This window comes from Xiphophorus couchianus, chromosome 7 (genome assembly GCF_001444195.1).
Source record: "Xiphophorus couchianus chromosome 7, X_couchianus-1.0, whole genome shotgun sequence".
NCBI classification, from domain to species: Eukaryota; Metazoa; Chordata; class Actinopteri; order Cyprinodontiformes; family Poeciliidae; genus Xiphophorus; species Xiphophorus couchianus.
The window spans coordinates 10,848,248-10,876,109 of record NC_040234.1 but is presented as its reverse complement, the minus strand read 5'-3'; the positions used below and the strand labels follow the sequence as shown (position 1 = coordinate 10,876,109).

The following is a 27,862-nucleotide window of genomic DNA, read 5'->3' as shown; positions in this document are numbered from 1 at the left end:
TATTAATATTATGGGCTGGCAAATAGTTTTGTTTTCTGGACACAAACCTTTTCGGAATATTTTTCTGGGTGCACTTCCTCCGTTCACCGGATGTTGCTGCAGTAACCAGAAGCGCCTGTTGAGTGCAGAGTCTAGCCCTTTGGAGAGGATGTGTGTCGTCTTTTCAAGGAAGGTGCGACAGGAAAACACTGTTGAAAAAGCTTTTCTCTCTATTCTACTGATATAAAGAAAGACTATCAGAGGAGGCCCTGGCCTGCAGGGTAAGTTTTGTCTCTACTGCAGTTAGCAGCGTGGACAACATTTAGCATGAACGCGGCAAGCTACGTCTGCTAGTTTTAGCTTCGAAGAAAAAAATACACTTTCTGTAGTTTAGTTGTGTAGAAAATAAACTATAAAGCACATCACGTAATGGCTGCGAACGTGTGCAGGACTTTAACACGGACGGACGGTTTTTCAAAAATGTGACACACGTGTTAACTGTGCAACACAAACATGGGCTCCAATGACAAAAGGAACATTGACTTTCCTGGCTAATTTTCATACCATGAGATGTCAAGCAAGCTGGTCATTTCAGATCAATTTTATTGCTTTTGATGGTTTCCCATCTATTCCCGTCCTAGGCTTAGCAGTGTTTTACATTTTTGTATTCATCACATAGGTTTTCATCATCCCCTTCTTTACTAAAGTTGTTTACTTTCATGTTATTTGTCCAGTGTAATCTCAAGAGAAGTAGAGGGTAGCATAATTTCCGTATTTTTCTAAATCAAGCATAAGTGTCTTCAGCCATAAAACCAGGCCTACATAAAATGAAGAACTAAGAACCTTTCATAGGCCTTGTTTTACATCACTGAGAAGATCTGGTTAAGATATAATATATTACAATTTCATGTTGAGGCAACAGTGTCAATCTGTTATATCCTTTTTTCAGAATGAGATCAATTTACACTGGACTTTAACTGAAGAAAAAAAGAGGAACTTCCTCTTTATCTTATGCTAAATCATCTTTTTTTAGTCTGTACCATGTTATAATGTCCTTCCCTCATGAAAGACCTCGCCAGAGTGTTGTATTGACTCTTTCATGCATGTTTGAGAAATCCTGGACTTCTGTGTGGCATCCAGTCGGGGGGTGCCTCACCGATTGCTCATATTTACCCAAAGCTGAGCTCCATCATAGATCTAAATTCTGCGTTCGAGTTGAAGTCAGAAGTACAAACTTCTGACTTCCCAGTTGGAAAAATCAACTGGAACACCCTCTGAAGTTGGATTTATCTCTGTGATAGTGTGAGCGACTCCCAAAATTGCACTATATGCCTAGAAAATACATAACACCGCTCCTTTAAATCCAGGTTAGAGTATTATTGTTTAAAAGGAGTAGCATCTTTGTCTAATCCAGATGAGAAATAACCAATTGTTCACAGAAGATGCACCTGACCTTCAGATAAAATTTAGACCCTTTAAAGCTAGCAATTGTTTTTCCAAAAAAAACCCCCCAAAAAACAAACAAAGCAAAAAAAAGACTGGGGAAATTATCTTTCTATTTCATGTCTTGTAGTCCTTTGGAAAAAAATAATTTGAGCTAGTCAATATCAGGATTGACTGGTCAGATCCTAAAGAAAACTAGAAATCTTTATCCTGAAGAGAAAAAAAACTGATCAGTACATGTCTACATATTTGTGTTTATCTAGTTTTCATAGTAGAACATAGAAATAAAGTGCCTACACAGAGAAAACTTGTAGTTACAAAACTTTCTCTCTAGAAATGTATAAATAATACCGTCCAGGATGTTTAATTAAGGCATTTGTTCAAACACACATAAAGAAGATATTCTGTCACTTACATTCAGAAATTTATGATTACTTGGCATAATTAATTGTATTTAATATTAAAATTGCACTGGATAAGTCACAAGACTTGCATTTAAAGCAGTGTTTCTCAATTCCGGTCCTCAGGCCCCCCTGCCCTACATGTTTTAGGTGTTTCCCTTCTGCTACACACCTGGATTGAATCTATGGGTGATCAACAGGTTTCTGCAGCACTTGATGGTCATGCAATCATTTGAATCAGCTGTTCTGGAATAGAGGCACATCTAAAACATGCAGAGCAGGGGGCCTGAGGACTGGAATTGAGAAGCACTGATTTAAAGAAACTGCAACAGTCAAACATAATTAAGAAACAAAATCTGAATATCTTTGGCATGGATTAGATTGGTAAACAATTATGTATTTTATTGCATCTGTTCTCAAGTCAGATTACAGCTTGACTGTTATAAGTTTAACTACTACATCTTCATTTATATTCACTCTTTTCTTGCAAGTTATAGCATGGACTTAACCATATCACCTGCAGATTGTTTAATATAAATCGACTTGAACAGAGTAAATATCTGCATAGAAAATAAATGTTCTCCAATTCTCCACCTCAAACCCTTATTCTCTCTTTGAACTTTTTATTATGTCTTCATGTATCTTTTTTCTTTGAGGGTGAGCTAGTTAGTTATTTACTTAATCAGATCACTGGCAAAGCTACCAAAGTAAAAAACAAAAAAAACCCACAAATCTGATTTTGATCATATTGACAATCACTGCATATCTAATTATACTATTCTATGTTTGCCAGAGGACAGACTTATTTATTATGTCCTTTACGTGTGTCTTGCAGTGCCTTATGAAATCTTGAACGATGATGGAGCGAAGAAGAGCCTTAACTATTCCGTTTGTTGACAAGGAGAAGCTGGTATTTGTTAAATTAGTTCTTGATTTTCAGTTTATTTAGTTGCATGTTACCTTGTCCGTGTATCTGAGCCAGAATGTCCTGCTGGCCTGCTATGTGGCTGTGATTGTCTTATTGTAGTTCTATGTAAATAACCAATCCTACTCACAGTTTGTATCTTTACAAAGTCAATTGCAGTATTATTTCTGTCATCTGGTTAGATTTGTCAGTGTGCTGTTTGGGAAAAAAAAGCTTAAAAACATTACATTCTTCAAAATAAAACATGGAAAGATTTTTGCTCTTAAAGCTAGAACTGTATATCTCCAGTATGACAAAATTAAGTATAATTAATAGAATTAAGCTGTTATTTATGTATTTACATATCAAAAGCTAAAGCTCTGTATATTCAGAAAAAAACCCATATCGAATATGAGACTGGATTGTAAGTAATTGAAAATAAGTTCAGTCAGAGGACAACTCTAAAGAAAAAAATCTTTATATTACATCTACAAATAAAAATACAGGAAACTTTGATTTGCAGAATATTTTTTAATTGCTTATATTGTTGTTTTCTTAACTTTGCTTTGAATATTTTAATGAAAAATTTCACTATATTGTCACAAAAAACCCTCATAATTTAAAACAGTATGTAGAAAATAATTAGTTTGGGCTTCACATGGAGGCAGCTAATCCTTCCAACATGAGACAAAAATTAGAAAATGTAGAAAACAGACAATCTGTCTTGAAAATCAAATTAAGCAGTATTTGTATGTCATCATCATCCTTATCAGGAATGGATGAGGATGATGATGGCTCATCTGTCCGCTGCTGTTGTGACTGGACCTTCATCTAATTTGTCATCTCCGTTGTTTGTACGTGTTGCATATTTGCTCTTTACGTCGTCATGTTGCCGCTTGAGGTGAACTGTTTTTTTCAGTCGCATTTTTATCTTTATACATATTCGGGTTTTTTTACCTATATTTTTCTGCCTTTTTTTATTATTAAAACACTTTTTAACTTTGCTTTCGCATGTGATTACTTAAATAAAACTTTCTTAACTAATCACTGTCTGTATTTCAGATGGAAAACCCCCTGAAAATATCCGTGGCGTGCCTGTCATCAGAGTGCGGGAAGTTAGAAGCACAGGTACAACAACGCTGTGATTTCTCCGACCACTTCAACATATTTCATTATTGATAGTGGTCAGGAATATTTTCCTATATTTTTTTCTTCTCCTCTTAACAGGTCCCCTGGACTGCATTTTCTGATTGTAAATTAAATTCTTGTAATTCAAGTCACAGAAAAGGGGCCAAGATGTTCGATCACACCATTTTAAAATGTTCGGATATTCTGAGGTAAACAAGCTGCACAAGTAATATTATGGTTGATTTATTTTAAAGGAAAATTGGAAATGCCTACTCTGAAAGATTTCCCTGTTGTATACTTAATATAGTTAATTTTAACACAAGTTTGACACAAGCCACGAACAAAAAAGAAGAAAGGTTCTCTGTTCAGATGAGATGGAAGATTTTGGTTTGCATGAAAAAGTTCAAGGAGTTTTTCTTATTTTAAGCAAGGCACTATATATATTCTAATAATCGTATTTTGGTTAATCGATCATTGCCTTTTCAAGTTAGAAAATAAATAAAATATTGGATAATTATTTTCAACTTTAAGTTGGATTAGTTCAGCGTTTCTCAATTCCGGTCCTCAGGTCCTCCTGCCCTGCATGTTTTAGGTGTTTCCCTTCTGCTACACACCTGGATTGAATATATGGGTGATCAACAGGTTTCTGCAGCACTTGATGGTCATGCAATCATTTGAATCAGCTGTTCTGGAATAGAGGCACATCTAAAACATGCAGAGCAGGAGGGGCCTGAGGACTGGAATTGAGAAGCACTGGATTAGTTGAAGGAAACATTGTTTGTAAACAACATGACTTCAATGCCATGTTATCATGACAACCCACATGTCTAATCTGCATTTCTCAGCCCCTCCCTGTCCTTTTAGCCGGCACAAATAAGGTTCTATCTGCCGTAAAGTTGAGCTTAAGCTTGAAAATGTTGACGAGCCACAATGTTGAATGTGAAAGTTTTAGGAAAACAATTAACTTCTGTGTCCTTTAGGAGGAAGCCACGTCTTATCCTAAGAGATGTCTTAAAGACAGAATTGGGTAAGGATTATATAGAGAGGATAAAAATGAGTAAAAACAATACACGGTGGTCCAGTTCTCAAAAGGATAATGGCTGGCGCAAAGAGGAAGATGTCCCCTACAGAGAAACTAGGCCCAATCAGTCGGATGACAATAGCAAGAATGTAACCCCTAAAGGCAAACGGAGAACCTCCACCTCTCAAAGGTAGGCTTATGTTTTAAAAATTATTACCTGAAATGTTTCTAACTTCGGTTCGAGGGGAAGAATCACATTCTGTTAAAAGATTGTTGGCTTTATGCGGCTCAGTGTTAGTCCACATATTCATCAATTCATTTTCACACGTTACCATTTTTTAATAACTTTCTTCCTCTTTGTTCTTCTGAAAAAAAAAATCATACCCATGAACTTAATAATTTATACTTTTGGAATTTAAATATTTTGAGTGAATTGTAGAGACAAATAATCATTAAAAAAATGTGATGTATAGTCTAATATAAGTCTGTATTTATTGTTAAATATTTAATATTACACCCCATATATTATTGATTTTGGTTTTGATTCCTGTTTGGACCACTTGACTAAATGAAACCTGATCAAACCAGATATAACTCTAATCAATCATGTGCTGCTTGATGCCATTTATTTAAGGTAAAAAAAATCTTCATAAAATCCTCCGTTTTCACTGTGGGTGAGAACTGACACATGATCTGTGTGAAATGCCCCATGGCTGACATCTGCTGTTTGAAACAACTCAAATTGTTTCGTTTCTTCTCTGTTTTGTTTAGTTAATGCGGATGTTCAGCAGGATCATGATGTTTCATAGGGAAAGGTCAAGTTTGTATTTGTTCCCTGAGTAAATATTTTTGTTTTAAGATCATTCCATGTTTGGTCTACACTAAGCATGGGTAGAATGGAGTTTTCCCACAACACACTTGTTTCAAAGCAGTTTATTCCACCATTTGGTACAAAATGTATGGAAACAACAACAAAAAGAAAATAATAAGGATTTGAGTTTTGAGATTCTAAAAAAAAATGGACAAAAAAAGTGGAAATTAGTCTTTATTCCCTAAACTGGTTCAGTTTTTTATTTACTCACAAGTTTGTGGTAACTTTTAAATTGACTTTGATTGTAATGTGGTGGATAAAATGTGCTGAGGATAATTCTGGATATTTTATCTTTATAGACCAACAACTAGAAACAGAAAACCACAGAACACTGAAGAGGAAGCCAATGAAGAAAACCAAGATATCAAAGAAGTGATAATCGGAAAAATCAATGAAGAGAAAGACGAGACGTTTGCGGAGGTCGTAGGTGGGCTTACATTATCTGTGTTATGTTAACAGTGTATAGATTTCAAATTGTCATTGTGAAGTGTAGCCTTTAAAATTCCCTACCCTTCCTTGTTGATTCTTGACTAAATAAATTCTTAACAAGAGAAACTCACTTTCTCACGGTATGCTGGGCTATAAAAACCACTTAGTGGGCTAATGAGCTTTTCAATATTGAAGCTTTTTCTAATTTCAAAAAGGTGGATCATTTAAGCTGTCTATATGAACTGTGAAATGTGAAACCTGAACAAAATTACAGATGTCAAAGGATATTTTACTTCCAGGAAGATTTTGTTCTGACAAAATAAGATATTAAAGGAGCATCAAATTTGAAATACTATACATTTCAAATATATAGTATTTTTAACCTGTTATTTTTTAAACAGGTTAAAAAAATAACCTGTTTAAAATTGTTTATATCCTTTCCAATAATCAATTAAATCATCTTTATTGGCTCCAAAAATAAAACACCTTCTTATAATTGCTGAGTAGCTTTTTGCATATTTCCACTGGCATGTTAACTATGTTATAATGAGCATCCTCTGGGTTTATGAGTAAGTTTGGATTTGATGCCTCTAGTTTTATGGGTTTTGTTTATATCCAAGCAGTTAAAGGTGAAAATCATTGTCAGGTTTATTAAGCATTTTGTGTAAGAATAGAACAGAAAACTGCAACGCAGGGGACAATGTGTTGTTTTTTATTAAAGGGCAGAAGAAATGCAAACATATTTACAAAACAGTGAGTAACTGAAAGAGACCAACATCAAGCCTTTTCCAGACAAAGTTGTAAGAAGAAAACTAACCATAAGGTTAACACAGTCATAAAACGTTTGATTGTTGTAAAATTTTCCACTATAGTGCATATTTCTGTCCCTTTTTCTGGCTCTTTCACAGAAACAGAAAGAAGTAGTAGCTTCATTTAGTATGTCTTTGTAACAAAGAGCGCGAGAGAAGAGATATCAGGAAAACACAAAGTTGTCCCCACTGGCTTCATGTGGGTAGGATGCAAATGTTTTGCAAATATTCCATGTTTGTTGGTGCAGCTAACCCTTAATGGCGCTGAGCAGCACAGTGAAAACACGTGTTCAGATAAAATTATTGAAAGGGAAGCAAAAGGGAAGACCTCGTTAAAAAGGCAGGTGCAAGAACATCAATTATCTGGACCTGGTTTGGGTCTAGAGTAGGACTGTCAAGGTTAATGCATGCAATTAATCTGATAAGTTTAACATGCTAATATTATATAATGCAGATTAATTGCATGCCTTTTTTTACCTAAAAGGCTGTCTCCCACAGAGGGTTACATAGTTCACAGCATCAAATTCTTGTACTGCTTTCAGCAATGTGTGCCAATTATTTATCCCTTGCACGACTATACCAACACTACCAGTCTGAATTGTTGTTTATTCCAAATTCTGACTCTATCATTTGAATCTTTGAGCAAAATTCAAGACTCATAAGACCAGGCAACGGTTTTCCACTCTATCGTTCCAATTTTGTGAGTGTGTGTGAATCAGGAGTGTCCAAAGTCACAAAGTTAAACTCCAGCAAGTCGCTGTCACCACGTCTACAGGCTGAATTCAAAGGAGATAAACACATAAATAATACAAAAATCAATTAAACTGGTGTACCTAATAAAGTGGACGGTAAATCTAGTCATCCAGTTAAAATGAAAAACTGCTGGACTACAAAGATCTTTGAAACAAACCATCAAAATTTTTGTTTTGATTTGGTTCAAAAACTGTAACTAATGAGAGAAGCTGCACACTGGATCTACTTAAAGCTAAATCTTTTAAATAAAATCAGAAAAAAAACAAAACAAATGCTGACAAGGAGGAAGAGGTGGGCCAAGTCCCAGGAGGAGCTGGGGCATATCATCCTGTCAGAAGACGAGATCCAGGTGTTTTCTGGTCCAATCAGCACCAATTACCTGCTGCTACAAATGACATTGGACCACAAAACCATGTGTATGTTTAACTTGACTTCAGCCAAATCTTTTATTTATTTATTTATTTTGAATGATCAGACATGTTATTTTTATGTTCCACCTTAGATGATTGCGTTTCTGTCTCTCATGCAGACTGTGGGTTGTCACTGAGCTGGGAGCCAGCTGGGGATATATCAGCCTCTGAGGAGACTTCTGCAGATTTCACGATAGACAACTTGACTGGACCAGAAGATATGCAGCACAGTTTGGTATGTACAAGTTTTTAATACTGAAAATAAAACCACTTATACAAGGCTCTCATCAAGTCAGTCCCAGTTTAAGCTAGCTGTTCCCAATGTTTTGGCTCCATATGACAAACAAGGTTGTTTGGTTGAGTCTGTGCTTACTGAGATCTCTGCCTGTGGTATTATTCTGGTGGAAACTAAATGTATTAGAACCTCTGGCTTAATTAGCTAATAGAAACCACACTTGTGAACCTTAGGCAAATTTTCTGCTGCCAGCTTTGGATGTTACCCTCATGTCTAAGGCCTCACAGAATGTTTTCATACCATTCATGCTATTTTTTTGTTTATCAACTGTCCAGTACAATGTTTTATTTATGATGTCTGGATGTTAAATATTTGAAAGCTCTCACCTCTATCCATGGACCCACACTTGATCAGTGTGTGCTCAACCTAACATTTGTCATACTGATCACAACATGGCTCTGTTTGAGCTCTCTCTGCCATGTGAGAGTATAAAAGCTGCCATTTACTTCACTGCTGCCATAAAACAACATGAGCAAAGTTCATGTTGTTAATACAGAAGAAATGATATACTGCTTTTATGCCTCTTGGCAAAAGCATCCTGGACACGGGTTACCTCTTAAAACCACCTGAACCGTGGTGTGTTTTAACACGTCTTGTGCTGCCAGCAGGTCTGATGGCAAGCGGAAAACAAGTGCAAAGAGAGTCCTGCTAATCCAAGACGGGCATACATATTAGGAAATTATTGGTGGGGAAAATCAAAATATTTGTAATTAATTTCTTTTCTAAAAACAGCTACAGACAGCCCACAAATTGTTGTCATATTTTCCACTGTTTTCAAGCAGTTTCAGCTAAGTTAGTTGTTGGTCATATAAACTCTTCTACCTGGCTCTTAATTGATATTCCCCCATCACCTTGCCAAATCTGAGAGACTACTGGACTATCTGTCCAAATAAATGTTAACACACTTTTAGACTGCGGTGTTGTGAGCTACTTCTAAACTTGGAGTTGAGCAACCGTTGCAATACAGCTAATGTGGAAGCTTCAGACCTTCCAGTCAGATCTAAATTCCTGTTCTTTTCATTATGGAAATAATTTTCTTACTCTAACCTAATACGTCAAGATTTTCCAGACTGATCTTTAAACCCTTTAATGGCACTGAATCTGAACATTTAACAGTTTATAAAGGGCACTAAAGACTTCATTCAAATGGTTCAGTCCTGATTTTCTGACATATTTGTACTTTTCTCCTGACTGCATCAGGTCTCGCTATCCTCCAATACTTTCTTTTTTTTGGTGTTTCGCAGGGATCAGATCTTGGGCTTATTTGTACCTGATGTGTTCTTTCTGTGGTATATTTTGGGAGAAAAACATGGCAATACATTCCTTTTTTAATGCAGTTAATTCAGATTTATTATAGATTTATTTTTTTTAATATTTTGCGTGACTTGACTCCCACGTTATCCATCAGATGTTTATAAACCTATAGGCCACAGGGTTCAGGTTTGCTTTGCAGGTTCTACATCCTACAGCTTACACTAATGCAAACATTGAAGCTTGGGTGATCAGACCTTGTATTTATTTTTTTAGCCTCTGCATGTTAATCATTAATTCCTGTTTTAATTTTTTGATGCTCTTTTAGTATTTTTTGTGAACTTTCTTCAAGTTAATTTTTAACTTTATTTAGTTAGTGTGAAGAATTTGTTGACCTCTGTTCTAAAATGTAGACAAGTTTATAAACAAGTTTTAGATTTTTATTTTTATTAGAACAATTCTTCTTTGCGTCATTTGCTGTTCGTGCCAGAAAATGTTGAGCGTGTAATTTTATATAATGTCTCTATTATTTTATAGGTGAAACGGTTTATTAAAGTGTTTCTTTATTTCTTTTTAAATAGTCCTCATTGTTAAAATTGAATAAGTCTTTAATCTCTTACAGAAGCGTAAAAGGAAGGATCCCGGCCTGCAGTGTAATGGGACGAGCAGCCCTAAACGTCAGTGTGACATCGTGCTTTTTCAAACCGAAGAAGCAGGAAAAGATGGAGAACAGATCCCAATGTCTGTTGGTCATTGGGAAGACAGCGAGGACGACGTAGATCTAGAGAATATAGACCGTTGTATTGTGCAGTTCACTGTTGGGGGAGAAGATGTGTTGGAGCCCCTGGTTCCAGTCATCCCTGAAGGCATCCTTTTCAGCAATAAGCTAAGCCTATTGGCCGCAACTGAGACCAGCACGTCTGATCCCAGTGAGTAAGCAAATATGTTCTAGATCAGGGGTGCCCAAAGTCGGTCCTTGAGGGCCGGCATCCTGCATGTTTTAGTTCTCTCCCTGGTGGTAGTAACAACCATTTCAGCAAGTCAATGTTCTTCTTGGGCCTCTAATGAGCCATCATTTGATCCAGGTGTGTTAAACAAGGGAGAGAACTAAAACATGCAGGATGTCGGCCCCCGAGGACCGACTTTGGGCACCCCTGATATAGATGATTCTCAGAACTTGTTAGCTTTTTTTTTTTTGCACTGTTTATTTTAGTCATTACAGCACCAGGTATTGAGTGGCATTTGGACCAAACTTTCTAAGCATAAACGGCTTGTATTTGTAAGACTTAAGGATGGATGTGTGGATGAGAAGTCAGATTACCGTAGATGCCAACTATCGACTGACTTTTTAAAGTAATCTGGACAAAAGTATTGGTTTTGAATAAAAGGTTAAATATATTTAAGCTTTCTAAAGGCAGTAACCTGAAATGTTTCCTTCTGTTAACATTTTAACCTCTTCTGTTTACTTCAATCTGCTGTTTTATTTCTGCATCCAGCCTCTGATTACAAGCTTCTGACTGCATTACAGCTCATTTTCCCAAGATGCCATTTCAAATAAGGGCTTTTATGTGTTCAATTTTAACTTGTAGATGAGTAAAGTAGTAGAAGCCCTAAGGAAATTAATTACAATTTTCCCCCCCATTTCAGTTGTGTTGTCCAGTGATGACGAAGAGAACAATGACGATTCTAAATGTCGAAGCAAATTGGTCGGAGAAATGGCCTCTCAGGTCGACGCAGTTGTATATAGAAACTCCTCTAAGGAAGCTGCGTCCCAGCAGGAGAAGGCTTTAGACGCAGAGGACATGCAGGTTGGTGCAGCAGTTTTTATTCAGCCCATGCTTCCTCTGTACATGAAGGAAACTTCATGTTGTTGACACCGGGCAGGTCTGTTAACTGAGCTAAGTTAATGTACAGCTTAAGATGATTTTGCAATTTTTTTTTAAAGACTTTACAACTTGAATCAAAAGAAGTTGTATCTGACCTAAGGAGGATCGTGGAGATATTTATATACATATCGGATTTTTTTTTTTTAACACAATCTTGATATTTTGAGGCTGTGATTGTGTCATAAAACAATTGTCTTTAGCCAGGAGGTAAGCAACAACATTTCCGATTGTCCCACTGAAGTTTTCCATCTCTTAACATCTGAAGAAATGAGGAACTTATCTGTCCATAGCATTTTAATTTTTTTTATTTTATGGTTGATCTGGATTGTCTGTATAGTGCCACAGGGGCTTGATTGCATTGCAAAATTCCCCTCCTCAAATGGACTGAACTAAGGTCGTCACAATTCCTTGAATGACTGGAGTACCTCGTTTATTAAAATTCCTCGAGGAAAAATAATCTGCCTTGAAGCTTCGTTAAATCATGTTTTATAATTTAGCGCACGGTGTTCCGCCCGGGTCATTATTATGGCCGGGTTTTTATCGTTTTCGGGGCAGCAAAAAGCATCCTTAAATTGACTGGCGCGATGCCTGGAGTACAGCAGCCTTTCTCCACCCGGAGCTGCTGGTCCAGAGCAAACGGCGGAGATGAGCGCGGCCGGTATATTTATACAGGTGAGCCGATAGACTGAACACTGCTGTACTGTAGTTGATGCTTAACTCAAGTGTAGCTTTGTGGACGATCCGATAAATACATTTCATATCCTCCAGGTCTTAACAAACGAGTGGCAGAGCGCATCGTGGCGGTACATAGATGGATATGTTTCTCTGTGTGTGACGAACGATGGTGTCAAATCCTGACGCTAACATGGACACAAAAGCTGTAAATGGTTGAGCAAAGTGAGAGTTCAGCTCTTAAACTGACTGAAGATGAATACATAAATTTAAAACTGGATTATAGACATTTTTATAAGCACATCTGTGTGCTTGCCTCTTTATTATAAAATTTAATCTAATTTCAGATTTTTGTATAATTTTTCTTAGAAAGTGAGGTATTATTTTTACAGGTTAATTTTCCAAACTACAGAAAAGTAACTTAGGGAAGCTCAAATATGAGAAATTGGACTGATGTAATATTGGACCTGCTAATCACTGATTAAAGTCAATCAAGACATTTTGGTGCATAAAGAATTTAGACTGATTGCATCTTCAATCTTCAAACATGTTTGCAAAATACTGTCTGAAATATTAAAGTCCCAGTTCCTTTAAAATCATAGCTGTTTATTCACATCATAAAAAATGTCTCTCTAAAGAGCTGATGGTGATGAATTAGACATCAGTGTTTTACTCAAAATTGTACATTTAATTTTTGTCCATAATCTTTGTAACGTCAACACCATACGCTTTTAAGCAATATCGACTGTGCATTGTGATCTTCTGTCATTTGTGTGTTTACCACTAGATGGCGCCAAAGTAATGAATTAAAGTAGTTTTGGAAAACTGCAATGTTAAAATGCAAACCTAAGTCAGGTCTTTGTGCCTCTGGTAAATCAGGATGTGATAATTATTTGATCATAACTTTGTTTTTTTTGTTGTTGCTCAGGTTTCGCAGCTACTGATTGAAGAGAATCCATCTTCAGCACCAGGTTCTCCTGCCTGTGAGGTGGACTACTCCTCCTTGAGCGTGCCTTTTTTGTCCATGTACTGCGGCTGTTACAAAGTAAAGTCAGCTGGAGGCCTCATGGTAAATCTAGTGGAATAATGAGAGATTTTTACATTCAGCTTCTGTTTCATAAATTAACGGTTTCTTTCTTTCCCTTCACAGATTTCGAAACATAAGATTATCATCCCACTTAAAGGTAACTGTATTTTTTTGATCCATGCGACTGATGGTCTGCTCCTCGTCATTCAAACTTCTTCCCTTAATTCATGACTTGTGCCATGACTCCTTTGTTTGTGTCCCTTTAAGCTGGTTTTATTGGCCTGTGTTCATCAGTCTTACCTGTGACCTTTGCTCCAAATTGTTTCAACCTTGCCAGTAAAGGAACCTGTTTTATCTCCTTCTGGTCAAGCTGTCTGTGTCCCATCTTAGTGGTCTATTTTAGTCAATTGTATTTGTTCTCGTGGATTAGAACTTTTAAGACCCCACCATCACTTTCAGCTGAATATGAAATTTATTAAATTTTTTAAAAATTGTATCAGTTTTTATATGCATCTAGGGACATTGCACTGATATGATTAACTATTTAAGGCATTTATTTTGGGGGAGAGGGGATCAATCAGAAATCCCCCAATAGGTAAAATTAAGCAACAGTGTTACTGCTTGAATTGGCATTTAAAAGCATTAATTTTTATTTTATTTATTTATTTTTTGAACATCAAGAGGTTTTACCATCTCTATGTAGAATCATGGGTTGCTTGGTGTCTCAGATTTAAAAAAAAAAAAAAGAGGAGTAAAACAACTTGTTTTGTTTTTATTTCACCAAATACTTCTTACAAGTTTCTGCACTCGTAATTAAGAACTATAAACCAATGTCAAATTGCAAGGCTCGGTAATTGAAATGTTATCTGCAGATAATTAGCGGTTCAGTGTTGGTTATATTAAGGTGAAGATGCACATCTTTTACTGATGCATTTGTAAATGCAATACAATGAGGTTACAACAGTAAAAACGGAAACTTGATATTTTAGAAATGGTTTGTCTTCGCCAGTTCTTGGAGTCTAACTCCGACAATGAATTGCATTGTGTACTGAGGAGGAACAATCCTATCAGGACGTCTTGTCCCAGACATTGATGTTTGACATTGGGCATCTGCTCAAGATTTTATTAAAGAGAATAAATCAAATGGCATTTATATGCCTGAAACCTCGGTAGCTTTAAAGTTTTATCTGTAAAAGACTTAATTAACTTACTAGTTTGTCAGGACTCTGCAGTTTGTCCCTTTTGTTTTTCTTTGAGTTGCTGCCTTAAAATGCATCTCCAACACATGGTCAGCAAAGTTAAAATGCTAAAATTACCTCCTGAAATCATGTCACCTAAAACACAAAAAGCTTATTTATTTTTAAACTTGTCTTACTTGACACATAGAGCTATAGTCTACGTCAAACCCATCTCTTGCTTCTGCTGACACCGCTCCCTTGAGTTGGCTATGTGAAGTTCTTGGCTAAAGTTGGCACTTTTTTTTTTTTTTTTTTTTTTTTGATAACTCATTGATTATCTTGACATTTTGTTGTAGTTCTAGAAAATAGTTTGGGGAAAACTTACTGAATACAATGTTTTACCACTTTTAAACTTGGTGTTTTGTTTTGAACGTCATAAAATTTTATGAGTAGTGTTTCAGCTGCTCTCGTCACGGCTCTGTTTCCTACCTTGACAACCATGACTGAGCAAAGCAGGTCACATGATGCCGAGTCACTGGCCAACAAATCAACAGGTGTTAGTTAAAGGGATTGTTTAAAATTAATATGTGGATCAGGTTGGGACATACTGTATCTAAAAGATGAGAATTAAACTCTTTTTCTTTCTTGGTTTAGCCTAAAGACTGTATTTGTGTGTGATTCAAATTTTAAACTGCATTTAAAATGGATTAATCTGACCTGATTCCTTCCTGTCCTCAGGCACAGGTGAGCAGCTGACTTTTGAGCGCAAAGAGCTGAGGAGGTACAGCGTTTGGGATCAGCAGGAGCTGGAAGCGCGAGAGATCGACTTTGGAGACGAGGATCCTTCACCGCCTGGCGTCATGCTGTTCTTTGTGACTGAAGCTGCTGCTGCTGCTATACACCAGGAACTTTATCAGCTGTGTGTTAGTGAAGATAGACCCATAGATACCGGTGAGAAGGGAGGGAGATGTAAAAAATTTAGATTATAAACATGCAATATATTCGCTAATATTTTTATTTAGTTATTTTTTTATTTATTTGATAAATGAATGTTTCATTTTACCAGGAAAAGCCAGCCCCTTTATACTGCTGACTCTCAAAGATCCTTTGGAGGGAATGGAAGGAGCTTTGCTTCGCTCCGTGTTGGACATTGACTGCATCAACAGAATGACGCACGAAAACAGCATCGCAAACAACGGAGTTGGACTGAGCAGTTTATTGGACATAGATGCTCCAGTGCTTTCTATGGATGAAAGTATTAAGCTAATTACAAGAACTGGAGTGGACTCTCATCTGCTCTCCATACTTGGAATTAAGAGCTCAGATTCTGATGTGAGTGTAGGCCTGGACAGTTCTCATTACGAGGACGAAATCCCCACTGCCCACATCTGGATGGATACCAACTGTGAGAAAGATGTGGAGCAGGATCTCGAGATGGCGGCAGAAGATGGAGAGACGGAGGCTGAACCAAAGGAGGACCAGGAAGATGAAGAACCAAACACTCCCTCTGATGCAAGTAGTTTCTAACTTTTTTTTGCTTCACTTCTTTTTGAAATAGTCTGAATTTTTAGAAGATTATTGCACCTGTTAGGTATGGGTCAGGAGGAAGTAGTCATGGTATGATTTCTGAGAAGAAATATGAGATGTTTGCAGGTTATTTGTTTTGAGCTATGTTTCTTTGCACATTTTAACCTTTTAAAATATTTCAACTTGGTAATTTTTGCTTTGACATTTTGAGGCTTAAGTTTTTGCTGCAACTTTTCTTTTTGTCTTAAATGTTTTGTACAGAGGTGATATACTTTTAGATTTGCTTGAAAACTTCAAATCTGCTCAGAACTTGGACACATTCAAATATTTTAAGCCTTTAAGTACCAGCTTTATGTCACTACAAAAAGGAGGTGAGACTTTAATGGTTATTGTATATGAAATTGTCAAAAATTCCCAACAAAATTGGCTTGAAAATACTTTTGTAGTGTCAAATACTTGTAACATTTTATGGTAAAATGCACCTCTTATGATTGTATTATCATACCATGAATTCTAAAATGTTAGCAATTCATTTTAAAGAAAAGTAGTAAAACCTGGGAATATTCATTGTAGTCCACCAGATTCAACCAGATTAATGAAATTCTTGTAACCTGTCATATCACCAACAGGGTGTCCAGATGGCGTATCTGGCTCTACAGAAGAGCACTACTGCAATTTCTTTTGCGACTGTTGAATGAATTTGAGGGTTTCTCCTGCTACCGCTTAAGGCATTGCTTAAAAAGCTCAATATTAAAAGTATAAAAAGAAATTGTAACCATCATGTCCTAAACAAGCTAAAAGATTTGGTATTTGAATGGCTGAAATTACACAAAAATGAAAGTGTTAGTGCTAAGATGCCAAAAATGTACAGAAAGAAAATAATTTGGATGTTTTACAGGTTTCTGAAATGAATGAAAGGTATATGTTTCCATGATGCTGTCAGGTTTTTTTTACCTGTTATTTTGAAACAATTCAACCTAAAGTCATCTTAAGGTTGTAAACACAAGTTTGAAAACCTTTAATTAGATACATTTACTCCCACAGAGCAAAAAGGAGGAAGCCAGGCCTGTGTACACAGTTTGCCATCATAGAAAAAATGGATCCTACTGTGTATCTCTTTGTAAACCTGACTCCAAATGGAGTAAATATAAGCATCGGGGACTGACTCAAAGGTAAGTGACATCACTCCCTTTACATCCTTATGTTGTCTGGTTAAAACAAGTATGTCTGCTGCTGCTTTCTAATTGTAATGCGTGTTAATTTGATTATGAATATAGATGTTACAGCTCTGTAGTCTGAAGTTGTAAAAGCAAACTACTGATCTTTATTTTTATTCATAGATTAATACAGTTTCCTCCACCGCCGTTGAAAGGGGGAATAACTGTGACATTGGAAGATCTGCAGTGCCTTGATAGTGGGCAGTACCTCAACGATGTCATCATTGATTTTTACCTGAAGTAAGTGATTTACCTAGAAAGTTTGGCCTGTCAGGTGATTATTTTTTTTTTTTTGTGGTGAAAAAAACTTTCTGAATCAGCTATTGCATGAGATACATACATATTTATATAAAAAAATGTTTTAAACAGATACCTTATCCAGAATGCATCTGCTGCTATTTCTGAGCGATCCCACATCTTCAGCAGCTTTTTCTACAAGCAGCTGACGCGCCGGGATAACGCCAGCGAAGGAGGCAACAACGACTCGTAAGGGAACCAGTGTTGCATATTTAGACTAAAAGACTTCTTATGTCTAGAAAATTTAAACATAAGGTATTATAATTCCCTGAAAGATTTTAAGAACTCCTTTTAGGAGTATCTATTTTTAAGAAGGTAAGAAGTTGCCCACTTCTATGTGTGGCCAACAATTTCTATAAACTGAATGCAACTGAAGCTTTTTTTTTTTTTTTTTAGCAATTATTTCTTCAAATTGTTTAAATCATCTAGGAGCTTTAAATTGGTAATATACCTCATTGTTTGGAATGAGGTATATTATTACATGGAGAAAGATTTACATTTGTGGCAAACATCATACATGCTACGAATAAAAATCTGGTGGCCTCTGCTAGAAAACCAAAACTCAAGAAATACACTGCTCAAAAAAATAAAGGGAACACTTAAACAGGTGTTTAACACTTAAAGTGTTCCCTTTATTTTTTTGAGCAGTATATTTCACCAGACATAGAATCGAACATCTTTCATGGCCATCTCAGTTCTCTGACCTAAGTGCAATAGAAAATCTGTGAGGTTATCTTATGAGGATGTAAGAGTTGCCTCTAGATGATCTGAAGAGAATGTCCAGAGGAATGGGACTCTGTAAGCTCCCAACTGTGTGAAAAAACTAAGTGATGCTCTATTGACACAAAGATATCCAAACTTTTACCTGTGCCAGTAAGTAATTAATTTTCACTGCTGAATACATTTAGTCAAGATAAAGGTTGGGGTTTTCTACATAATTTAATTTAAGATTATGCTGCTGCAATAACAAAAATGCCTTTGTTTCAATTCTTGCTATAGATTTAAAGCTTGTATTGTATTTTTTTGGTTTTGCTGTCTAAATATTTTGTTTTACAAAGCTGTTATAAATAAGAACTGTTTCATAACTTCTGTTTAATATAGACTCAGTTGTCAGAGGCAGAGGCGGCACCAGCGAGTGAAAACGTGGACCCGACATGTGGACATCTTTAAGAAGGACTTCCTGTTTGTGCCTGTTAATCAAGAGTAAGCACATAACTCATGAAGACATGTTTTACATCCATTTGTGTACAATGTGTAACCTGCTGCTTTACTTTTTTCTCTGTCCAGAGCTCACTGGTATTTAGTCGTTGTTTGCTTTCCTGGGCTGGAAGAGCCTCTGCTGAAGGACTGGGTGGGAGAGTCGGAGGGTCAAGATGAGGCCCAACAATGTAAAGACTCTACTAATCATTCAGAAATCCTGGTGAGATTAGACCCCAGTGACGGTATGGAAACAGAGACAGGTAGGCAGGCATACCTGTAATGGGATCAATATAATAATGAGACAGTGAGTATCTGCTGAAGCCAAATTGATTTTTATTTATTTATTTTTTTGTTTGTTTTTAGAAAACAGTCAGGATGAAGTGACCAAAGACCCACCGCCTCCTTGTCCAGTTGTAAGAACTAATTTTATTTTGGTCAACAGAAATGTTTTATAATTTCTAAAAAATAAAAAATAAATTCACAATTTACCCAATATTGTCTTTTCTTTTCGGTGTAGAGTTGCACAGAACATACATGTCTGAGACGGACCGTTTGCAGAAGGTGAGTTTATCAGCCACCTCAGCGATACATTGATATGCAAACCTAAGAGCAGTTTATCATCCACTTATAAACTATAATGCGTTTAATATTTTCCAGTTTGGTCTTTCTGTCAAGGCTTTTTGTGTAAATGTCAACCACATTTTGTTTGCATCAAATATTTTGCATTTTGTTCCTAATGTCGTATTGTACTAAACACTTTTGTTGCTATGCTAACATTAGCTCCTGATTAGGACAATGGAAACATTTTTCATGAAGAAAAGTTCTAAAAAAGTGGCTTGTTTTGGATTTATTGAACAGGTTGACTTTGATTTTGTTCTTTAGTGTATTACTATATATAAGAAGAAGCACAGTTAAAAGCTGGATGAGAACTGCGATCACAGGTTTGCACGTCTTTCTCCTGCAGGCCGTGCATTCTCATCATGGATTCTCTCAAACTTTCTTCCCATGAGCGGATCTGCAAACTCTTACGGGAGTAAGTTTAATACTTTAAACCTACAGTGAAGGTGTTTGTGAGTAGATGGGGGAGGGAGGGGAAGCTTTTCTGTTCTACAATCGGACATGAAGAGCTTAACTTTGCTAAACATTGTTGACACTTTAATAAGACTAAAATTGAAGTTTTGATAAAAACACCAAAGGCATCCAATGTAAGTCAAAAAGATTTTCTGTCACTATGGTGGAGGTTCTGTGATGTGTGGACTTGTTCATCTACACTGCCTGGCACCGCCAACCCTTTGGGCAACTGTTTTAAACCCTCAGGCAGTTTAAACAAATCTGGTCAAGTTTGTTAAAATGCTAAATAATGGGTCCTTGACATGGTCTTTTATCAGATCGGCACAGAAGTGCTTCATCTGGCATGAAATTTACTTTCATTTGTAACCATCTGGGCACAAACCTGAATAAAATGGCTGAACTTCATCAGCATGTGATCCAGCTCTGCAGAGGTCTGAATGAGCCATTCATTTGACTCAGGGATGTTGGAGAAGGGATGTGTGGGGAATCCCTGATCTAGAGAAATTGTAACAAAAGATGGGCTCTTTCTCCCCAGGATATTTTGCTGCAACTACTTCTAAGCATGGTTTTGTTTCCTACGGTAAATCTTCTAAAATCAAAGTTTGGGGTTAGGAAAAAAGCCCAGTGTGGGTTTACATTGCTGCAATAAACAATTATCAGGGATATTTGCCAGGAGGTTTGGTTGCTGTGTGTTGAGCTGATAAGTGTGTGTGCTCTCTCCAGGTATTTGCAGTCAGAATGGGAGGTTCGTCGTGGATCATCAAGGGAGTTTGGTTTAGATCAGATGAAAAGCTCACATTGTCAAGTTCCACTACAGGATAACAGCAGTGACTGTGGCCTTTATCTCCTTCAATATGTTGAGTGCTTTTTAAAGGTACAAAGCTTAAGTTTATGGCCCTTAAATTTATTGGATAATCTGATATGCCTTGAGAAGAATATGTCATGCTTTTTGTTTTGTTTTTTTAAGGTGAGCTCATAAAATGATTTGTTGTTCTGCAGGACCCTGTGGTGCATTTTGATTTACCTCTGCAGCTGCAAAAATGGTTCTCCCGCCAGGTGGTTCGGAAGAAACGGGATGAAATCCGAAATCTGATCCTTAACATTTACCGGCATCAAAACCTGGACAGTAAAAACACATGAAGTAGCTCTGCTGCTCAGCGAATCACATTCCTGAAGTCATTATAGAGCATTGCTCATAATGAGCAAAAGACATTTTATTTCAGTGTAAACTGGAACAAGTTCCTCTGAACATGATTATTTCAGCCCATGTCTTTAACCAAACCAATAACCGTAACTCAAATATTTGGTAAGTAGAAATCAAAAATGTCTGTTCATCCAACCTATTAAGGCCTAAAGATTTGCAAACCCTAACAGGTTGCTGACTATTTTTTTTTTTTTCGAATTCTCAGTGACTTTTATAAAATTTGTATTGAAGAATTAAACAGAAGCTGCATTTAAATATTAGTTTGAAAGTGAAAACAGGACAATGTTAAAGTGTAACTCATGAAGAAAAATTGAGCGGTTGGACTTAGTTTACCTGGTTTGTTGACCATTGTTACCTTACATGTGTTGGGTTTGTTCAAGTTAAAGATAATCTGATTATTGTGATGGGTTTATTCCATCTGTTTACCAAGATTTAAACCTCTGGATCGTGATAGGAAGGAAACGATTCAGTCGGCAGTCACCTCTGTGCTGTGAAGCAAAACGTTTATTCTGTGCACAAGTCTACAGGAAAAACCAGTACTGGTCCCACATGAAATGATGCAGTCGATATAAATTATACCCAGTTACCGCTTGGCTTCATTCTCTGTACAGTAGGGTTAAAACTGTATATTTTGGTACAGATTTTAGAATTGACGACTTGGTGAAGTTGAACTTGTTTTCTTGCGGTCAAAAATTGTTAAAAGCATTAAAATCCCAACCTAGAGACATTGGTTCAGTTTGCTTTTTTTAATGAGATGCTTAAGACTTATCACTTTAGCCCCAGTTTGCTGCTTTTACTGCTGTTTGAATTTGTTGTAGGACATGACTTCTAATTTTATTTTATATTTTTTCCACATTCTGGCTTCTTGTTTTATATTTATATTTTTAAGTCGGCTTCTGTAATTGAATTAGTTGTTTAGGATGAATGTGTGTGATGAACATCAGTTAGCTCAATCCCTGAATGCAGTTGGTTTCTGTTGTGCATTAAAGCTTCTTGAACAAACTAAATCCGACTGTATGGTATTTTTAATTTGAAATGAGCAAAACCCAGTGAAGATTTAAAGAAATCCACAGATTTAAGAGTATTCTATTGCGTAATAGTTTTTCCAAGTTTTGATAACTTTTATTCCCCAATAGTGTCTGAGAGCTTTTCTTTTTACATGCACTGTACTGTGGCAAATTGAATTCTTTAACTTCCTTTAGCCAAAACGTGTTTACATTGTAGTGCTTGCTGGAATAATCTGTCAAGTGTTACATGCTCTGGTATATTTAGTCCGTCTGGTTTGAAGATCCGCCTACTGAACTGTGCCATCCATTTAACTAAAACATTTGTCTTGCAAAAGTTTTCATACTCCGACATTACTCACATCTTCTAGGACAAACACAAATTCAGTATATTTTATTAAGGTCTTATGTGAAAGATTAATACCCTTTAAATAAAATCTTTCTAAACCAGTTGCCGTGGGAAGCCATGTAACTGGTAGATGTGAACAAGAACAACTAGTGACCCGCGTTATCTCGAGAAGCTGGAGAATCTGTCATCGATTTCAAGGTATCTGTAACTTGTGTGCTCAAAACAATTTGATTATGGGAGAGTGGCAAGAATGTTGAACGTTGCATCTCTTGTACGTTAGACAAAAACTGAGTTGAAAATTGTTAACCTACTTTGAGAGACCATGTTTGGTGAACAGCTCACCACCACGAATGCAGCTGATGGAGTTTGAATAATTTGCAAAGATTGGGTAAATGCCGTTCTTTAGCTGGTTTGAGTATTTGTGTATACACCCATAATAAATCCAAACTTCTACCAGTTATTTTTTGGAGATCTTTGTGCCAATTCAATCCCAGCCCATACTTATCTGCTCTTTTCTTACTTTTTTTTTTTTTTAATTGCTTACATGTGTATGATGACAAAGCCAAGAAGGGACTGATCTGTTTTACACAAGCAGGATAAAATCTCCAAGAAGGGTTAGGCCCAAGTCAGGAGATTTTAGTTATTTTAATTTAGGAAAAAGTGTAATAACTTATAGCTGCTGCTCTCAATTATTCTTGCTTTATTTGTTTTATGATGCGTTTAGATTGAAATATAGTGGATTTAATGTTTTTCCAAAAGGCTCAAACAAGCCTTTATTGAAATAACAGCACCTTACACACACACCTCTCTCATTCTCAAAGATAACCCTCCTCCTGCAGCTTTCCGTTTCATTCCCTCTTTCCCCCTTGCTGTATGTCCTCTCTTCACAGCTTTGCTCCAGTAACTTCTTGACGAGTTTTTCTAACAAGCTTAAAAACAACAGGATTAGAGAGAATTAAAAAATCCCCTTCTCCCTACAGGCCATCTGTCCGTCCACCTGAGCCAGGGGCTGGACTCTTAGCACGGTGACACACACACCTTTCAGCTGCATAGTGAACCAAACCAGGGACGGGCTCTATTGTCAAATGCTTTCTCATCATTATTGGTTTTCCTTTGGCTTTGGAGAGTTTTGAACTATGCAAACTCTTAAGCAGCTATGTCGTCACTTGAGAGGAAAGACATGTCTTCTTGATCCCTTTCCGAGTCCACGGATTTAAACCCAATCACGGATTTAACATGAGCAGCGCTTCCTGGAGAAGTGTTTTCTTTTGTGCTCTCATTAGCCTAACAGTCATAATTTTGAGCAGGCTCTCAGGTAAGGAATTAGTAGTATACCAAATGTTTTTTGCATAGTCATGTGCAGCTTGGGGAAAAAAAAGAAGGTAAAGGTTTTGAATATTTATATATATTTTTTTCTTCTGTGATTGTACAGATGCCACACTGGAAGGCTCCTCTATGAGATACCTGGGAAAGCCTTTTTCTCAGGAACCAGCGGGGTTTCCTCAAATCATCCGGGTGTCTGATGTGAAGGCATCTCATGACGGCCATGCTGTCACCTCTCGAAGGAAAAGGAATATCTTTTATCAGGGCGGACTCGGACTGTGTGGACAAGAAACTGCTGAGGAGGTTGTTGCAAACCATTTAGGCTATTTTCACCTCAGAGGTACGTTGGTTGGGCTTTGTCTGGATACTGAGAGCTGTTAGATCTAATGACATATACATTTGGAAAAGTCTATGGTCCACTCACAGGGTCACTTTACCCAAGCGAAACACAAGAGCACACTCAACTTGTGCCATCTTCACAAAATCTGTTCCTCAGAAAGAAGCACACATCAGCAGGTGGCAGCTTTGCCTACTTGCTTTAAACAGTGTGACACATTTTATCCAGATAACATCAAATTACAGGAAACGGGAGCAAAACTTTACAGATAAAGAATCTTCAATAGTTGGCGGCAGTAATGATGTATATGCAACTTAGGGTTTTTGTAATGTATGGATTGCTTTTATATGTTTACAAGGGGGTCTAGAAACAACTATAGGGTGCAGTTATGAAGGCATATAGAGGCCTCATTAAGAGGGGAAAGATGAGAGAGACTGCCCTTCTAGTAATGTAGATATGTGTCTATCTTCATAAATCATGAGATGACTCAAAGCCATAATTAAATGTCTAAGATAAGTAGAAATGTAACTTTATTGCTCCATGAGGCCGAGTTTTGGGCCAACATGCATCATGAGAGGATAACAATCACCGTTTCAGAAGAGGAGCAAAGCGAGGCATCTTGGCCTCTGTGACAATCAAATTTGAGGATTTCTATACATCCTTACCTTGGACGCCAGTAACCATGGAGAGAGTTGTATATTCAAGGACGTTTCGAATTTTTATTATTACTCTTCAAAGGCTCCACAGCTGAGCGCCTGGCAGTTCAGTCTGAGGAGCTGACTGAAAACTTTCAGACTATCAGAGAAACCCAAACATAACATAACAGTGTTCAGTGCTGCAGATGAGTTAAAAACCATACATGAAAATATGAAGCTACATGTCTAAGACAGTAAAGATTTTGTATAGCAGACAATTTGTTCTTTCAATCCTTAAGTTAAGAGAGAGCTGCATGCTGCAGATCGTTATGAATACAGGAATACAGCAAGCATCCACTAACTAGACGCATAAAATATGCAAAAAAGTTTTTTTTTCTAAGAAAGACAATCTTATTTAATGTTATACAATTTTTGGCCGTAGCAAGCAAAGTTACATCAGTAGTAGAAGTAGATGTAACACTTTATTTGACGGGTTGTGTATAAGACTGTCATGACACAGTCATAAACATGAGTAAGTCTTCATGAATATTTATGACTTGTCATTAAGTGTCATTTGGTAAATCATGACTCTTTTAATACAAAGTTGACATTATTAAAAATGTTTTTGTTGTTACAACTTGACATTAACCAAGAAATCATGATCTGACATAAATTTGTTATAAAAGTATTACTGATTAAACTTCAGTTTACATAATTTTTAAAGTTTAATCAGTAATACTTTTAGAAAAATATAACGTCAGATCATGACTTCTTGGTTAATGACAAGTGGTCATAGCAAAGACATTTTGAATAATGTCAACTTTGTATTAAAACTGTCATGATTTACTGAATGACACTTTATGACACCAGTCATAAATATTCATGAAGACTCACTCATGTTCATGACGGGTGTTATGTCATGTTTATGACGGAGTCATGACAGTCTTATTCACAACCCGTCAAAGTGTTAACGAAGTAGGTGATCAATTACATTATTTTATCAGTTTGATTAAATTTAAAATGTAGAAAAGGATTATGTAATTAAAAGGTAGTGTATTGTTTATGTCTCTAAACCTATGGCAGTGTCCAAAGATTTAACTATTTGCAGCGGTTATATCCAGAAAAGCCTGTCAAGCTAACTTAGAATAACATAAATAGAGTGGAGGATAAACATAAAGTCTGACATGACATTTATGCATACTTATGAATTACTAATGGTCTTAGTCACAGTTAATAAGATGAGTATTATATGTTGTGATTCATGAAGGTGGAGGAATGCTCTAAGCCATTAAAGCCTTTACTAAGATTTCTGCTCGATGATGAAAATTAAAATAAGACCAGGGTACATCCAGGCCCCAAAACAATTTTACGAAGCAACAGAAACAGCTGTTGTCATGGCGTGCCGCTGCAGTCATCAAACTCTTTTTAAAGACCCGCTTGATGTTCTTTTAGATGACCTCAGATGAATCAGTCCATTGGAAAATTAAATCACTCCCTCTGGACTCAATTTTACCTTCATTATTTCTTTCTGATTTCAATTTATTCTTTTAACCTGAATGGACAAAACCCCCTCTGTTTTTAGTGTCGACGTGACTCAATCAATAATAATTTACATCACGGCAGTGAGGTGAATTTTTAAGGGAAGAGTATTCACTTTTTTGCTCCTTTACTGTTTCTCCCCAGATTTAAATGGTTATTCATTTACATCCTTGAGAAAAGCAACACGTTGTCGACTTAAAGTTTTGCAAAACGTGTCAGAAAACATGTCTTGGTGTGACTCAGTTTTGACAAAATTAGCAAAAATGGTTATGCTATACCAGAAAATAACATGATTTCAGTCAGCCAGCTAAACATAAATGTCTAAATATGCATCAGACGTCACCACAGAAATCAGTGGACTTAGCATCTAGGCTCTGACTTCGTCGCTGCATGGCCATGTTGCTCATCATGGTAACCATCTCCTAGACTGAGCAGACCTCGAAGCCTGTAGGTGGATGCCGGGTGGTGGACTGACTGAAAGACAGACATGCAGAATGAAGCAGCAAACCTGCAGCTTGAATAGAGCGCCCAAAGTGATGAGATGTTTGTTACTTTCTGTGAAGAGCGAGGAAGGTCAGGTCCACTCATTTATACAAATTATTTTTTGACTTATTTCATGATTTATCTGTTATTAAGCTAATAATTTAATTTAAGCAAAAGAAAAAATATAAAGGATTTTTTTCCCCTAAAAACTGAAAATGACTTGTTAAAAAGAATAAAATATGTACAGTACTTCACAGCTGACATGGTAACATTGTAGAATTTCTGCTTTATTTGGCTCATTGAGACTTTAGCAAACAGATGCAAAAGTGGGATCTGCCCACTATATACTGACCGTTTTGACTCGTTAATGCTGCCTGAGTAGCTTGTTTGTTTACCTGGCTGTGATAGTAGAAAGTGGAGATTTATTTAGGTTAGGCCTGCAGGCGATGGACTGAACAGCCCTCTGACATTGCAGAAGAGCCCAGCAGGTCAAGTAATGTTGACATTTGTACACCTTGACTTGTCATTGTTTGAATTATTCAAAAATGTTCTTATGAAAAGGTTTACGCTAACATAGGAAGCAGTCAACTTTGTCCCAGTAGCACATTGCCAAATAGAAAGACCTGCAGGTTTGGTTAATCGGCCGATGGCCTCTTTCTCTGGTGACCAGTGTGCCAGGAAACCGTGTGGGAGGCTTTCAAGATCTTCTGGGATCGATTGCCTGAGCAAGACGAGTACCAAAGCTGGATGAACCAGTGCCAGGAAGGCACAGTCACTGTGCAGGATATTGGCAGCTATTTTACCCAGTCAGAGGAGCATCAGGCTCTGGTCAAACAGGTGTGTATGTACTCTACTAACTTCATAGAAGTGGAAATCTGTGTGAAACCAGATTTCTGGCAGGTTGATACTGAAGTTTCTAACACTGTTTTATGTTTTCAGAGAATGTCGCATTCAGTTTTGAAAAGGTAAAGAAAACTGTCCGCTTGTTTAATACGTCACTGAAACATGAATGTTTTTTCACCATGAAGTCTGTGTTTTGGTAAACGTGTCATTCTTCCCACCGTCTGTAGTGAGCCCACCCGGTCCTGGAAGCATATGTGCAGGTAAGGTTGTTTAGGCCATTCAACCTTACCTGTTCATATTCCTACTCATCTGTAATCTAACTCGTCTTCTCATCTCTTACCTTTGAATCCCATGGATTCATAAATCCAATTGACTG

General features: G+C 36.8%; 2 protein-coding genes across 5 annotated transcripts in view; both read left to right on the top strand.

The window, feature by feature from the left end:
- Positions 1 to 84: 84 nt before the first annotated feature.
- On the top strand, positions 85 to 21,980 carry LOC114148496 (uncharacterized). Of its 3 annotated transcripts, none has more exons than XM_028023820.1 (23): positions 85 to 260; positions 2,659 to 2,733; positions 3,790 to 3,855; positions 3,955 to 4,064; positions 4,836 to 5,066; positions 6,047 to 6,174; positions 8,268 to 8,383; positions 10,317 to 10,623; positions 11,342 to 11,502; positions 13,181 to 13,321; positions 13,403 to 13,436; positions 15,196 to 15,408; positions 15,524 to 15,969; positions 17,029 to 17,156; positions 17,325 to 17,441; positions 17,571 to 17,687; positions 18,600 to 18,701; positions 18,786 to 18,958; positions 19,062 to 19,111; positions 19,216 to 19,259; positions 19,663 to 19,731; positions 20,493 to 20,643; positions 20,769 to 21,980. In XM_028023820.1, exons 2-23 carry the CDS (start codon positions 2,680 to 2,682, stop codon positions 20,907 to 20,909), a joined length of 3,099 nt encoding a protein of 1,032 aa, XP_027879621.1. In that variant the 5' UTR covers positions 85 to 260; positions 2,659 to 2,679; the 3' UTR covers positions 20,910 to 21,980. The 3 variants fall into 3 exon arrangements, with proteins under 3 accessions (XP_027879621.1, XP_027879623.1, XP_027879622.1); XM_028023821.1 differs by having other exon boundaries at positions 97 to 172; XM_028023822.1 differs by lacking the exon at positions 2,659 to 2,733.
- Positions 21,981 to 25,337: 3,357 nt separating this feature from the next.
- The window catches only part of impg2a (interphotoreceptor matrix proteoglycan 2a), a 33,303-nt gene continuing 30,778 nt past the window's right edge, over positions 25,338 to 27,862 (top strand). For both annotated transcript variants that reach the window (XR_003596371.1, XM_028024383.1), the window contains exons 1-3: positions 25,338 to 27,480; positions 27,583 to 27,608; positions 27,714 to 27,746. Coding sequence is in view for 1 of the 2 variants with exons in the window: in XM_028024383.1 (XP_027880184.1) it covers positions 27,391 to 27,480; positions 27,583 to 27,608; positions 27,714 to 27,746 (149 nt within the window). In the remaining variant the exon portion in view is untranslated. The remainder of the gene's footprint in view (positions 27,481 to 27,582; positions 27,609 to 27,713; positions 27,747 to 27,862) is intronic.